The sequence below is a fragment of the Cherax quadricarinatus genome, chromosome 18 (genome assembly GCF_038502225.1).
Source record: "Cherax quadricarinatus isolate ZL_2023a chromosome 18, ASM3850222v1, whole genome shotgun sequence".
Taxonomy (NCBI): domain Eukaryota; kingdom Metazoa; phylum Arthropoda; class Malacostraca; order Decapoda; family Parastacidae; genus Cherax; species Cherax quadricarinatus.
This window is the reverse complement of record NC_091309.1, coordinates 40,709,200-40,725,389: the sequence shown is the minus strand read 5'-3', so window position 1 is coordinate 40,725,389 and position 16,190 is coordinate 40,709,200. Positions and strand designations below refer to the sequence as shown.

Below are 16,190 nucleotides of genomic sequence, written 5' to 3'. Positions count from 1 at the left end.
GATCCTATGGAGCTAATAATTGGTCTGATTGGATTACCTGGTTTGTGTGTTTTGGTCTAAGTTTTGCAACTTCAAAAAAACTTAATAATGTTGAAATTGCAAAAGGCTTTTGCAACTTTGAAAAATCTTCTGATTTATCCACTGATGAAATTAATATTAGTAAGGGAATGGTATATAACTCTATGTTACAACAAAACATTCCCAATTGCCCTCAAAGATTCTTTAAGTCTTATGATACACTTAACAATAATAAAAATTTGCGCCTTACCAAAGCAGATAAAATAAATGCAATAGTAATTATGAAAGAAAATGATTACCAAGAAAAAATGAATAATCTCTTAGATGATACTGAAACCTATTCTAAACTTAGAATCCCTTAGAAACCGTTAACAGCAATTTCAATAAAACAATAAAACTTCTACTAAAAGGCAAAGATGAATTAATTAAACAATTTACTTCCACTAATCCATCTTTAACTTACATGTATGGACTAATAAAAACACATAAAAAAAATTAATTCTGTGGTTCTTGAGACCTGCTCAAGACACATTCCATTATGATAAAGAGAAGATGTAAATGAGAGAGAGATGTTCCCTATACAGATGAAGGCGAAGAGTCACAGAGCTGCTGAGTGGGGCTAATACATCTGAAATACGAAGGGAGGCACTAGTCAATGAAATCGCAAATATCGAACCTAAGCTGAAGGAATCTTATAGGAGACAAGAATCACAGGAAGAATTAAAAGCCATTAAGAAAATTAAAAAAAAAACAAAATACTTCTTCTCTTATGCCAAATCTATGTAAAAAACAACATCCAGTATTGGACCCCTGCTTAGGCGGGATGGGACATACACAGATGACAGCCAAGAAATGTGTGAGATACTAAAGTTCCAATATGACTTAGTGCTTAGCGAGCCACTGCCCAGACTAAGAGTCGACAATCCAAATGAATTTTTTATGAACGAAACCCAAAATTTGGTCATCCCAAAAATCTCAGATATTATTCTAACTCCACAAGACTTTGAAGAGGGAATTAATGACATGCCCATGCACTCTGCCCTGTGCCCAGACTCATGGAACTCCATGTTCATCAAGAATTGCAAGAAGCCCCTATTGCGTGCCTTCAGCATTTTATTTAGAGGGAGCATGGACACAGGGATCATCCTATGCACACTAAAAACAACAGACATAGCCCCACTCCACAAAGGTGGCAGTAAAGCAATTGCAAAGAACTACAGACCGATAGCACTAACTTCCCACATCATAAAAATCTTTAAGAGGGTTCTAAGAAGCAAGATAGCCAACCACCTAGATACCCATCAATTACCCAACCCAGGGCAACATGGGTTTAGAGCAGGTCGCTCCTGCCTATCTCAGCTACTGGACCACTGTGACAAGGTCCTGGATGCTGTTGAGGATAAACAAAATACAGATGTAGTATAGAATTGAGACACTTATGCAACACATGGGAATCTTTATTGAAGAAACGTTTCGCCACACAGTGGCTTCATCAGTCCAATACAAAGTTGAAATCGGTAAGGAGAGGAGAAGTTTGAGGTAATCAGTCCCTCAACCTGGAATCGATGTGTTCAGTCCATCACTCTTGTAGGAAATGCAGCATAGGGCCAGAGAGGTGGCTTATATACTGGAGAACGGTGAGGTGAAGCAGGAGGAGGCGGGATCACAGTGGGACCTGCCACCTCCTGCTTCACCTCACCGTTCTCCAGTATATAAGCCACCTCTCTGGCCCTATGCTGCATTTCCTACAAGAGTGATGGACTGAACACATCGATTCCAGGTTGAGGGACTGATTACCTCAAACTTCTCCTCTCCTTACCGATTTCAACTTTGTATTGGACTGATGAAGCCACTGTGTGGCGAAACGTTTCTTCAATAAAGATTCCCATGTGTTGCGTAAGTGTCTCAATTCTTCAACTTGTCGGTTTTTCAAAACCATTCATCACATCTGTCAGACACTGCAACATCATGGGATCTTGGTACAAAGACTTCAACGCTTGCCCAACCTTTGGACGATGACCTACTTACACTAGTGGCAGGTCCCACTGTGATCCCGCCTCCTCCTGCTTCACCTCACCGTTCTCCAGTATATAAGCCACCTCTCTGGCCCTATGCTGCATTTCCTACAAGAGTGATGGACTGAACACATCGATTCCAGGTTGAGGGACTGATTACCTCAAACTTCTCCTCTCCTTACCGATTTCAACTTTGTATTGGACTGATGAAGCCACTGTGTGGCGAAACGTTTCTTCAATAAAGATTCCCATGTGTTGCATAAGTGTCTCAATTCTTCAACTTGTCGGTTTTTCAAAACCATTCGTCACAGATGTAGTATACACAGATTTTGCAAAAGCTTTCGACAAGTGTGGCCATGGTGTAATAGCACACAAAATGCATGATAAAGGAATAACAGTTAAAGTCGGTAGATGGATCTACAACTTCCTGACAAACAGAACACAAAGAGTAATAGTAAACAGAGTAAAGTCTCAGGCAGCCATGGTAAAAAGCTCTGTTCCACAAGGCAAAGTGCTTACTCCCATTCTATTCCTCATCCTCATTTCTGACATAGAGATGTAAGCCATAGCTCTGTGTCTTCCTTTGTGGATGACACCCAGATTACCATGGCAGTGACCTCCATCAAAGACACCGTGAGACTCCAAGTGGACATCAACCAAATCTTCAAATGGGCCACTCAAAACAATATGAAGTTCAACGAGGAGAAATTTCAATCACTCAGATATGTTAAACTTGAAGAAATTAAAAATGTGTCAGGGAATACAACAAATTCTAACTATACAATAGAGCAGAAAAGTAATGTGACGGACCTGGGAGGATCTCACCTTCAAAGACTACAACAATGTATCTACCTCATCCGCTAAGAAAATGATAGGATGAATAACGAGAACCTTCAAAACCAGGGATGCAAAGCCCATGATGATTCTCTTCAAATTGCTTGTGCTCTCTAGGCTGGAATACTGCTGTACACTAACGACCCCCTTCAAGGCTGGCAACATTGCAGACCTGGAGAGTGTACAAAAAACTTTCATGGCACACATAAGTATCATAAGGCACCTAAACTGCTTTGAACGGTTGAAGGTCCTAAATCTACATTCCCTCGAATGCAGGCGAGAGTGATACATGATAATATACACTTGGAAGGTCCTGGAGGGAATGGTACCAAACCTGCACACGAAAGTCACTCCCTATGAAAGCAAAAGACTCGGCAGGAGATGCAACATTCCCCCGGTGAAAAGCAGGGATGCCATGAGTACAATGAGAGATGACACAATAAGTGTCCGGGGCCCAAGACTGTTCAATTGCCTCCCAGCATACATAAGGGGAATTACCAATAGACCCCTGGCTGTCTTCAAGAAGGCACTGGACAGACACCTAAAGTCAGTACCTGACCAAACAGGCTGTGGTTCATACGTCAACTTGCGTGCGGCCAGCAGTAACAGCCTGGTTGATCAGACCCTGATCCAGCATGAGGCCTGATCTCAGACTGAGCTGCGGGGGGCATTGGCCTCCGAAACCCTCTCCAGGTAAATCCAGGTAATATGGTTCAAAACCATAGAATTCCTCTTTAGCTCCATTTCCATCAGTCTTAGAACTATACGTTGGGAAGAGGAGAGTCAGAATTCGCCAGGGGAGTGAGAGCTTCCTTGCCGCCAGGCATGGTGAACACTACTTTGGCGGCATTCCCACAATGCCATGCAGGCGTCCAGATTTTTTCTATAGTGAGCACACTGACCACTCAGACCCATTCTCTTAGGTGTAGGCATACTAGCCTTCTCGAGCTAAATTTGAGGCTGCTAGAATTTTGGTGTAGTTCTACGGTTTGGACCCACAACTCAAAGCCATAGAACTACGGCACGGACCCTGAAAGGGTTAATACAACTATACCCAACAACTTGGCACAAGCAATAATGCTCATCCTTATACAGTGGACCCCCACCTTACGATATTAATCTGTTCCTGAGAGCTCATCATTAGATGAAATTATCGTAAGGTGAATTAATTTTCCCTATAAGAAATAAAGGAAATCAAATTAATCCGTGCAAGACACCACAAAGTATGAAAAAAACAAATTTTTTTACCACATGAAATATTAATTTTAATACACACAAACTGACACTTACCTTTATTGAAGATCTGGTGATGATTGATGGGATGGGAGGAGGGGAGAGTGTGGAAGTTGTTAGTGTTTAGAAGGGGAATCCCTTTCCATTAGGACTTTAGGTAGCACGTCCGTTTCCGGGGTTACTTCCCTTCTTCTTTTAATGCCACTAGGACCAGCTTGAGAGTCACTGGACCTCTGTCGCACAACATCTCTGTCCATAGAGCTCTGTACCTCCCGTTCCTTTATGATTTGTCTAAAGTGGTTCACAACATCGTCATTGTAATAGTCACCAGCACGACATGCAATAGCTGTGTGAGGGTGATTTTCATCCATAAAGGTTTGCACTTCAAGCCACTTTGCACACATTTCCTTAATCTTTGAAGTAGGCAACTTCTTCAATTTCTCTCTCCCCTCCTCCGAAGCAGTTTCCTCAGGTCTGGCCTCTTGCTGTTGAAGGTGATCTTGCAGCTCATCAGTGGTTAGTTCTTCATTTTCCCCCTCCACCAACTCTTCCACATCCTCCCCACTAACCTCCAACCCCAAGGACTTCCCCAATGCCACAATTGATTCCACAACTGGCATACGCTTCTCAGGGTTAGCCTCAAATCCTTCAAAATCCCTTTTGTCTACACATTCTGGCCACAGTTTCTTCTAAGCAGAGTTCAAGGTCCTCTTAGTCACTCCCTCCCAAGCCTTACCTATAAGGTTTACACAATTGAGGATGCTAAAGTGATCTTTCCAAAACTCTCTTAGAGCCAATCGAGTGTCTGAGGTCACTATCACTACAAAGCACTTTCGAAACATAGCTTTTGTGTAGAGTTTTTTGAAGTTTGAAATGACCTGCTGGTCCATGGGCTGCAGGAGAGGAGTGGTATTAGGAGGCAAAAACTTGAGCTTAATTAATGAAGCTCATGTCCCCAGAAAGTCGCTCTCCCAAGTCTGAAGGATGACCAGGAGCATTGTCTAATACCAGGAGGCATTTAAGGTCCAATTTCTTTTCCATTAGGTAATTTTTCACATTGGGGGGCAAATGCATGGTGTAATTAGTCATAGAAAAAGTCCCTAGTGACCCATGCCTTACTGTTTGCCCTCCACAGCACACACAAATTAGCCTTGAGGACATTGTTGTGCCTGAACACTGGGAGTTTCAGAGTGATACACCAATAAAGGCTTCACTTTGCAATCACCACTAGCATTAGCACACATCAAGAGAGTAAGCCTGTCTTTCATAGGCTTATGTCCTGGGAGTGGCTTTTCCTCCTGAGTAATGTAGGTCCTGCTTGGCATTTTCTTCCAAAACAGGCCTGTTTCATCACAATTAAACACTTGTTCAGGTTTCAGTCCTTCACTGTCTATGTACTCCTTGAATTCCTTCACATATTTTTCAGCCGCTTTTTGGTCCAAACTGGCAGCCTCACCGTGCCTTATCACACTATGTATGCCACTACGATTCTTTAATCTCTCAAACCAACCTTTGCTGGCCTTAAATTCACTCACATCACCACTAGTTGCAGGCATTTTTCTAATTAAATCGTCATGCAACTTCCTAGCCTTTTCACATATGATCGCTTGAGAGATGCTATCTCCTGCTATCTGTTTTTTGTTTATCCACACCAATAACAGTCTCTCAACATCTTTGAGTACTTGTGATCTCCGTTTCGAAAACAAAGTTGCACCTTTTGCAAGAACAGCTTCCTTGATTGCCGGTTTGTTGGCCACGATAGTAGCGATGGTTGATTGGGGTTTGGTATACCACCTGGCCAGCTCCGAGACATGCACTCCACTTTCGTACTTACCAATTATCTCTTTCTTCATTTCCATAGTAATTTTCACCTTTTTTACTGCACGGTTGGCACTAGAAGCTTTCTTGGGGCCCATAGTGACTTATTTTGCAGGTACAATCACTAAAAACGCTGTGATAATATGAAATGTACTGATTGTATGCATGGATAGGATGTGACCGCACTGGCTGGCTTGTAAACACTGGCACCCATGGGGCAGCTGAGGCGAGCTCAGGCCACACGTGGGACGCGTCCCAGACCGGGATGAATCGCGTAAGGCAAGGCAAAATTTTTGCATTAAAATGTATTGTATGGCGGATTTGACGTAGCGCGATGCCATCGTAAGGTGGGGGTCCACTGTATAAATAACTTTGGTTAAAATGAGGCTAATAAAACTAAAATTTAATAAAATCACTCGTGTAAAAAGATTTTAATAAAATTTAAAACTATATTAATACTAATAATAATACCACCTATAGTACTGTACAGTGGTCCCTCATTTTTCCTAGTTAATCCGTTGCTGGAGTTGCTACTATTATCGAAATCTACGATTTTCGAATCAATTTTCCCCACAAGAAATAATGTAAATATAATTAATTCGTTCCTGACACCCAGAAGTATTAAAACAAAAAATTTTTTTACATGAAATATAGATGTAGTACATAAACAATACAATGGGAAATGATGAATGAAACATTAACAGCATAACACTTACCTTTATTGGAGATTCTTCTTAGTGTATGGGAGACTGGAGGAGGAGAGAGATTGGATTGTTTATAGTTTGGAAGGGGAATCCCCTTCCATCAACACCTCAGGTACCAATTGCTTTTCTGGGGTTGCTTCTCTTCTCTGTTTCTTAATGCCACTAGGACCACCTTGAGAGTCACTGTAGTCCTGTCTCACAAAATAACTGTGGAGAGAGCTCTGTTTCTGGCATCTCTTGAACACTTCCCTAAAATGGCCCAAGACTTTGTCACTGTACATGGCTTGCAACAACCTTGTCAGAGTGATGTTTCTCCATAAAGCTTTCCATTTTACCCCACATAGCAAAAATCTCTTTAATTTCTGAAGAAGGCACCTTCTTCCATCTCTCTTCCTCCTCCTCTGCAGCAAGATTCTGAGCTGCGATCTGTTGCTGTTCCTGCTGAAGCTCTTGCAGCTCCTCACTGGTGAGCTCTTCGTTGTGGTCTTTCACCAACTCTTCCACATCCTCCAAACTCACATCCAACCCCATGGAACTCCCCAGTGCCACAATTGATTTAACAACAGACATAGGCTCATCAGGGTCAGTCCCAAACCCTTCAAAATCCCTCTTGTCGACACAATCTGGCCACAATTTTCTCCAAGCAGAGTTCAAAGTCCTGGTAGTCACTCCCTCCCAAGCCATACCTATAAGGGTTATGCAATGGAGGATGCTGAAGTGTTCTCTCCAAAATTCCCTTAGGGTCAAGTGAGTGTCTGTGGTCACAGTCAAGCACCTGTGAGACACTGCTTTGGTGTAGAGTTTTTTAAAGTTTGGAATGACCTGCTGGTCCATGGGCTGGAGGAGAGGAGTGGTATTCGGGGGCAAGAACTTTACTGTGATGAACCCAAACTCCTCGAAAATTAGATCATCCAAGTTTGGAGGATGAGCAGGTGCATTGTCTATTACTAGCAGGCACTTGAGATCCAATTTCTTTTCCAGGAGGTAATTCTTCACACTAGGGCCAAACACTTAATTGAACCACTCAACGAAAATTTCCCTCGTGACCTATTCCTTACTATTAGATTTCCAAAACATACACAATTTACTCTTCATAACATTGTTTTTTCTGAACACTCTGGGATTTTCAGAATGGTACACTAGTAATGGCTTCACTTTGAAACCCCACTAGCATTAGCACAGAACATGAGCGTCAGCCTGTCTTTCATAGGCTTGTGTCCTGGCATTACCTTTTTCCTCCTGTGTAATGAAGGTCCTCTTTGGCATTTTCTTCCAAAAGGGGCCTGTTTCATCACAATTGAACACTTGTTCAGGTTTCAGTCCTTCAGCCTCTATGTACTCCTTGAATTCATGCACATATTTTTCAGCCACCTTGTGGTCCGAACTGGCAGCCTCACCATGCCTTACCACACTGTGTATGCCAGTACGGTTCTCAAATCTCTCAAACCAACCTTTGCTGGCCTTAAATTCACTCACATCACCACTATTTGCAGGCAATTTCTTTACCAAATTGTCGTGCAACTGCCTAGCCTTTTCACAAATAATCGAAGTCATAAGAGTATCTCCTGCTATTTGTTTCTCATTTATCCACACCAATAATAACTTCTCAACCTCTTCGAGTACTGGTGATCTCATTTTTGTCAGCATAGTTACCCCCTTTGCAACAACAGTGTCCTTGATTTCTTTTTTCTTGGCCACCATGGAACATATGGCTGTGTAGGGTTTCTTATACATCCTGGCCAGTTCTGCTGCACTTGTGCCACTTTCATATTGTTCAATGATGTTTTTCTTAAATTCAATCATATTTCTCACCTTCTTTACCACAGGCTTGGCACTAGGAGCTTTCTTTGGAGCCATGGTAGCTTATTTAGTACTTGCAAGCACTAAAATGAGTGGAATATTATGAAATATTTCGTAGGAGCACGTGAGGGGACCTTTGCTCACTGGTAAACAATGCCAGACTGGCTGGGTAGGGAGGCCGCCCCGGCTCACACCGTGCGTACGCTTCCCGGACGAACTACTATTCACAAGTCAACCTATGATTAGCGAGCCCATATTTATACGAAAATATCCCTATGATTTCCGAAATCTATGATTCCCGAGAACTATGAAAAACGAGGGACCACTGTATTTAGAAGGTTGTATTAGATACAAACATTCTTAATGGAACACTCACCTGCTGAAGTACTTTAGGAAGAGCAGGAGAAAACAGGTTTGTGTTTTTCTTCAAGTAACCAACAGAAGATGTCACTATCACATGTTGAGCTTCATATTCATCACCATCTCTGTAATGTTCACTTGCATCATAAACATGACTTCAAACTAGTGTCTTCTAAAAACATTCTGAAAGGGGATTAGTAAAAAAAAAAAAAAAATCTATGCCTTGTTCAAATGAACATGAGGGTAACTGTTGTTAACCTATCGATAAATATTTTTTAGGCAGTCACTGGTTTGTTGAGGATCTTAACTATAGATGAAATTCATTAAGGTTGCATGTAACTTTTCACTGCCAGATAAGAATATTTTAATGCCTTAACTCCTTCACTTGTCATGACCTATGAAATCACCGTACAGAAGCAACGAGCATTTAACAACCGTTGTACAGAACCAACGAACATTTAACAACCACTGTACAGAACCATCGAGCATTTAACAACCATTGTACAGAATTATTGATCATTTAACAACCATTGTACAGAACCAAAGAGCGTTTAACAATCACTGTACAGAGCCAATGAGCATTTAACAACCTGCACACGGAGTAGACGAACCAGTTACCTAACAACACTTTCTGTAGGTAAACCAGCAACCTGGCACCACTGTAGGTGAACCAGCAACCTAACAACACTGTGTAGGTGAACCAGCAACCTGGCACCACTGTAGGTGAACCAGCAACCTAACAACACTGCATGTAAGTGAACTAGCAACCTGGCACCGCTGTAGGTGAACCAGCAACCTGACAACACTGTGTGTAGGTGAACCAATAGCCTGACAACACTGCATGTAGGTGAACCAGTAACCTGACAACACTGTGTGTAGGTGAACCAGTGTTACACCCTTTTATTCATTTTAAGTAGACTGTTTCTACTTGTTATTATCACAATGGTATACTTTTATATGTTATTTTTGATATTTCACTTAATATTATATTCAGGAGTAATTCCATTAGTAGCTAAAATGGATTTACTCAACTTTATAATATTATCTGGTCGTATTACTTAGCTTTGTATATCGGTAGGTCGTTTAATTAGTGTCAACTGCTGGTGCGACCTGGCCAAGCACCAGTAGGTGTTTTGAGCTGCTCAACCCCTGCTCCGACCGAGACAAAGTGGGCTGGTAAAGCCTCACTTTGTGCAGTTCATACCTTCCTCTGGACTAGGAAGGGTCTAAGGGAGTATCCACCTCTAAAACCACCATTCGCCTCCCTAGAAAATCCCAGGAATTTTCGGGAACTCATTGCTAAGACTTATCTTGGTTGGAGAAGGCGGTTAAGAAGCTCTTGGAGAAAGTGAAGCTAAGTGAGCAAGCCTCTGTAGTGTAAGAGAGTTTATTGTAAAGTGAACCCTATTATAAGAAATCTATTAATGTGTTGGAGTTTTTAGGCAACACCTGTGCATGTACATGTACTAATATTTCGTGACTCACTCAGAGCCATTTGTAAATAATTGACCTAGTACTGTGTTGTTTTAATGAGAAATGGTAAAAGTATTCTACTCATAGTGTAAAATATGAGAAGGTGGATTTAAGTGATTATTATGATTATTAATAAATTAAAAAGAAACCAAGAAAATTCCTTTTCCTCTCTGAGTGAAGACCCTTAGATGTACTAAGTTTGTTATTTTGTTACGAAAAGCACTATAACCCAGGGACCAACTGATTATGTTCGTAACAACCAGTAACCTGACAACACTGTGTGCAGATGAACCAGTAACCTGACAACACTGTGTGTAGGTGAACCAGTAACCTAACAACACTGTTTATAGGAAAACTTTAATAAAGTAGAGTAGTGACCAAAGCATCATAAGAGAGGTTCTCTGGTGACACAGAGACTGAGAGAAACTAGACCATTATCTCTGGCTTCTTCTCCAGTGAAAATCCATGACCTCACAAACTGTACCATCCATCACTCTTCTTATAGGTTTACCTACTTTTGTGAGCATAATAATCTAGCAGCTTCAGTCATTAGTTAGTTTTATATCTTTATTATATACCCCATACCCATCCTATGGGAAGTAGTCAAAATATTGCAGGGGTACATAATGGGTCCAGGGACTGGGCTGTAAAGTTTTGATAGCTCAACTAGTTACAGTGGTAATGAACTATTTACACGTTTATATCTGGTTACACTCGTGACACATCTGATATGTTTGTACCGCTTTTATGTTATGAGACTTTTGTATTTAACTCTTTAATGTTTCAGTGCTGAAATAATGAAGGGTTTTGACTCAGCTTCTAGGGTGATATGGAATGGCTCTTTACAAGACCTTTTTATTTTTATTTTTATGACTTTTGTCCTAACTTTCAAAAGTTCTTGTGAGTTTTTGAGAGCAAGTTCAAAGAGTCACAATTGCTACCTGTGAGGGATTTAAAACCACTTTTTCCCAAGTCTTGACTTACACTGCTTTACATTCCCTCCAGAAAGAAGTTGAGTCTCTCACTGGGTCTTCGAGGAAGACAAAAACTTCTACTTTTGGCATAACTTATTTCGTGCTCTATGATAGGCTTTAGAAATTATCAAAAAGCAAGTTCAGTTCAACCTGTAAGAATGACAAAAGATCAATGTAGTAGAGAACTGTGACACAACAGTCCTCAACTGCTCTTCATTATCATACTCTTCCTCTAATATACAGCCTCTCCTCACTTAACGATACAATTCCGTTCCTAAGACCATGTCAGTAAACGAATTTGTTGCTAAGTAGGAGCATACTATAATGGTGGTGGGTCTGTGTCAACCATCTCTGATATTGTTTTAATATCACCTTTGCACCATTAATAACATTTTTAGTATATTTTTAAATGTTTATACAGTAGCATACTGTATATTATAATACAGTGGACCCTCGAGCTTCAAACTTACCGACTATCGAACATTTCAAGTTTCGACTTCTTTTTTCGAACCAATTTTGTTCCGAGTATCGAACTCTACCCATCTTTCGAACCACCAGATACTTGACCTATCCGCCAGCCCACATCCCCTCGAGAGCCAGTCTGGCTTTGTTGATGCTTGAGTGAACACTAACCTGCTGATCATTTAAACATTTCACAATTAATTCATTGTGTTTGGTGCTTGTTTATTAAGTGCGGCTGTGAAATAAGCTACCATGGTGGTGATGGTGGATGGTATTCGTTGATGGTAATGGTGGTGGCTATCTGGCCGGTCCTGACTGGACTGCCTGGACGGACGGACGGACGGACAGACGGACGGACGGTCAGCCGGCCAGCCAACCAGCCCGCCTGCCTGCCTGCCTACCTGCCTGCCTGCCTGCCTGCCTGCCAGCCTGCCTGCCTGCCTGCCAGCCTGCCTGTCTGCCTGCCTGCCAACCAGCCTGCCAGCCAGCCTGCCAGCCAGCCTGCCTGCCACCTTGCCTGCCTGCCTGCCAACCTGCCAGCCAGCCTGCCTGCCACCTTGCCTGCCACCTTGCCTGCCACCTTGCCTGCCTGCCTGCCAACCTGCCAGCCTGCCAGCCAGCCTGCCAGCTTGTTTACACAACCCCATGCTCCCTTCCACAATTTTTTTTTTTTGGACTATAACATTCACAAAAATATGCTCTATCATTTCATAAGAAAAAATATTTTTTTTTTTTTTTCCAAAAAATTTTCAATCCTGAGAACGGGTCTGGGAGAGAGCCTCTCAACCCTGAAAGAGTTAAGGACTTGTTACCTAAAGTCTTTATAGAAGGGGATTCCCATTCCAAACAATAAGTGCTCTTTCACTCCTCCCTATCTTCCAGATGCCATCAACAATCTTCAATAAAGGTTTATTTAAATGTTTATTTATCTATTACTAATTGTACTATGTACTATGTCTGTTGCGTGTATCTAAAACTAAAATGTAATCTCTATAAAATGTATTTTTTTGTGTGAATATTTTTGAGTTTCTGGAACGGATTAATTGTATTCCATTATTTCTTATGGGAAATACATGTATTGGTTTGACTTTCGAACATTTCGACTTTAGAACTAGCTCCTGAACGGATTAAGTTCAAAACTCGAGGGTCCACTGTAAACAGAATAGAGGAAATCAGCTCTAATATACATTATTTAGGTATGCATACTGGTCAGAGAGCCCATTGTAAGTCTGAGTCATCAGAAAAAGAGTACGTCGTTAAGTGAGGTATTATTTTTTTTATTTATTAACACACTGGCCGATTCCCACCAAGGCAGGGTGGCCCGAAAAAGAAAAACTTTCACCATCATTCACTCCATCACTGTCTTGCCAGAAGGGTGCTTTACACTACACTTTTTAAACTGCAACATTAACACCCCTCCTTCAGAGTGCAGGCACTGTACTTCCCATCTCCAGGACTCAAGTCCAGCCTGCCAGTTTCCCTGAATCCCTTCATAAATGTTACTTTGCTCACACTCCAACAGCACGTCAAGTATTAAAAACCATTTGTCTCCATTCACTCCTATCAAACACAATCACGCATGCCCACTGGAAGTCCAAGCCTCTCGCACACAAAACCTCCTTTACACCCTCCCTCCCTTTCCTAGGCCGACCCCTACCCTGCCTTCCTTCCACTACAGACTGATACACTCTTAAAGTCATTCTGTTTCGCTCCATTCTCTCTACATGTCCGAACCACGTCAACAACCCTTCCTCAGCCCTCTGGACAACAGTTTTGGCAATCCCGCACCTCCTCCTAACTTCCAAACTACGAATTCTCTGCTTTATATTTACACCACACATTGCCTTCAGACATGATATCTCCACTGCCTCCAGCCTTCTCCTCACTGCAACATTCATCACCCATGCTTCACACCCATATAAAGAGCGTTGGTAAAACTATACTCTCATACATTCCCCTCTTTGCCTCCAAGGACAAAGTTCTTTGTCTCCACAGACTCCTAAGTGCACCACTCACCCTTTTCCCTTCATCAATTCTATGATTCACCTCATCTTTCATAGACCCATCCTCTGACACATCCACTCCCAAATATCTGAATACATTCACCTCCTCCATACTCTCTCCCTCCAATCTGATATCCAATCTTTCATCACCTAATCTTTTTATCCTCATAACCTTACTCTTTCCTGTATTCACTTTTAATTTTCTTCTTTTACATACCCTACCAAATTCATCCACCAACCTCTGCAACTTCTCTTCAGAATCTCCCAAGAGCACAGTGTCATCAGCAAAGAGCAACTGTGACAACTCCCACTTTATGTGTGATTCTTTATCTTTCAACTCCATGCCTCTTGCCAATACCCTCGCATTTACTTCTCTTACAACCCCATTTATAAATATATTAAACAACCACAGTGACATCACACATCCTTGTCTAAGGCCTACTTTTACTGGAAAATAATCTCCCTCTTTCCTACATACTCTAACTTGAGCCTCACTATCCTCGTAAAAACTCTTCACTGCTTTCAGTAACCTACCTCCTATACCATACACCTGCAACATCTGCCACATTGCCCCCCAATCCACCCTATCATATGCCTTTTCCAAATCCATAAATGCCACAAAAACCTCTTTAGCCTTATCTAAATACTGCTCACTTATATGTTTCACTGTAAACACCTGGTCCACACACCCCCTACCTTTCCTAAAGCCTCCTTGCTCATCTGCTATCCTATTCTCCATCTTACTCTTAATTCTTTCAATAATAACTCTACCATACACTTTACCAGGTATACTCAACAGACTTATCCCCCTATAATTTTTGCACTCTCTTTTGTCCCCTTTGCCTTTATACAAAGGAACTATGCATGCTCTCTGCCAATCCCTAGGTACCTTACCCTCTTCCATACATTTATTAAATAATTGCACCAACCACTCCAAAACTATATCCCCACCTGCTTTTAACATTTCTATCTTTATCCCATCAATCCCAGCTGCCTTAACCCCTTTCATTTTACCTACTGCCTCACGAACTTCCCACACACTCACAACTGGCTCTTCCTCACTCCTACAAGATGTTATTCCTCCTTGCCCTATACACGAAATCACAGCTTCCCTATCTTCATCAACATTTAACAATTCCTCAAAATATTCCCTCCATCTTCCCAATACCTCTAACTCTCCATTTAATAACTCTCCTCTCCTATTTTTAACTGACAAATCCATTTGTTCTCTAGGCTTCCTTAACTTGTTAATCTCACTCTAAAACTTTTTCTTATTTTCAACAAAATTTGTTGAGAACATCTCACCAACTCTCTCATTATATTATTTTTTATATTATTTTTTATTGGTTTTTACTTTATAAAATGTTTCTATATCATGGGTATAATATGCTCTTTTAGTGTGGATAGATGTAGTGTTGTATATTTATTTGGTACAATTTGCTTATGAAACATAGATTTTTAAATTATGACTGCCGAGGGAGACTTTTAGATTTTTTATCAGTCGTTTAGTCAAACATATTGATGTATGATTTGAAAATATATTGATGTGTCCTATCAAAGGCATAGCAAGTGTAAACACATCCAGTGCTATATACACCAGGAGCTGTTTCCCTAAATACTGAAGCAGAGATTGTCATGCTAAAGATCCCCAAAATTCCAGAATTCACAGTTAGTGGAATCCTGATTAATTAACAACCAAGACATGAGAAAGAAATCCTGTGAGGACATTTCTAATGAAATTCTATAGTTGGTTTTCAATGTAGAGGAGCATACCAAGTGAAAACACAATGGAAATTGCAAAAATAAATTGTTTTCATTATTCCCAGAAGTCCCATTAGTAAAAACACTGTACAGTGGTACCTTGACTTACGAGTTTAATTTGTTCTGTGACCGAGCTCCCAACTCAATTTGCTCGTATATCAAATCAATTTTTCTCATTGAAATTAACTGAAATGCCATTAATTCGTTTCAGCGGAATTCCTGGCTCTCGGGAGGCAGGAAATACTTCAATGTAACGTTAATATCAACTCTACGGTTTACCTATCACAACTGATCTAATATGACATAATAAACAATATAAATAACATAGAAACATGATATATACTCTAGAATGAATAAAATATGCAATTATGTGACGAGTGGTGGCGGCCATTCCCGAGGTAATAATAATTATCGCTCTGACCATATCTTCCCAGTCTTGCCCTTCTGAGGTCTAATTATAAGAGAAAACAGAGTGTTTGTGAGGCTAACTGCACTACATCACTAGTTTCATGAGGAAAACACTGAAACAAAAGCGATTTTCTCATATTTTTCTATGATTTCATGCTTTAATTCCATGGACACCATCCTCTTCTTCTCAGCATTGACCTTTGTATTTACATACTTTCTTAGGACCCATGGTTAGAAAAAAGAAATTTGGCAAAATAACTGCACAAAAAGCACAAAATGCTGGGAAGATGTGCCATTTGCTGCACCAACTAGTGCCAGCATATCTGA

The 16,190-nt window shown here is 41.0% G+C and overlaps 1 protein-coding gene across 4 annotated transcripts in view; it reads right to left on the bottom strand.

The window, feature by feature from the left end:
• Nucleotides 1-16,190, bottom strand: part of LOC128689246 (peroxisomal N(1)-acetyl-spermine/spermidine oxidase-like) — a 504,316-nt gene that overhangs the window by 77,497 nt on the left and 410,629 nt on the right. For all 4 annotated transcript variants that reach the window (XM_070086437.1, XM_070086436.1, XM_070086438.1 and 1 more), the window contains exon 16: nt 8,799-8,907. In XM_070086437.1, the coding sequence (XP_069942538.1) occupies nt 8,799-8,907 (109 nt within the window). The remainder of the gene's footprint in view (nt 1-8,798; nt 8,908-16,190) is intronic.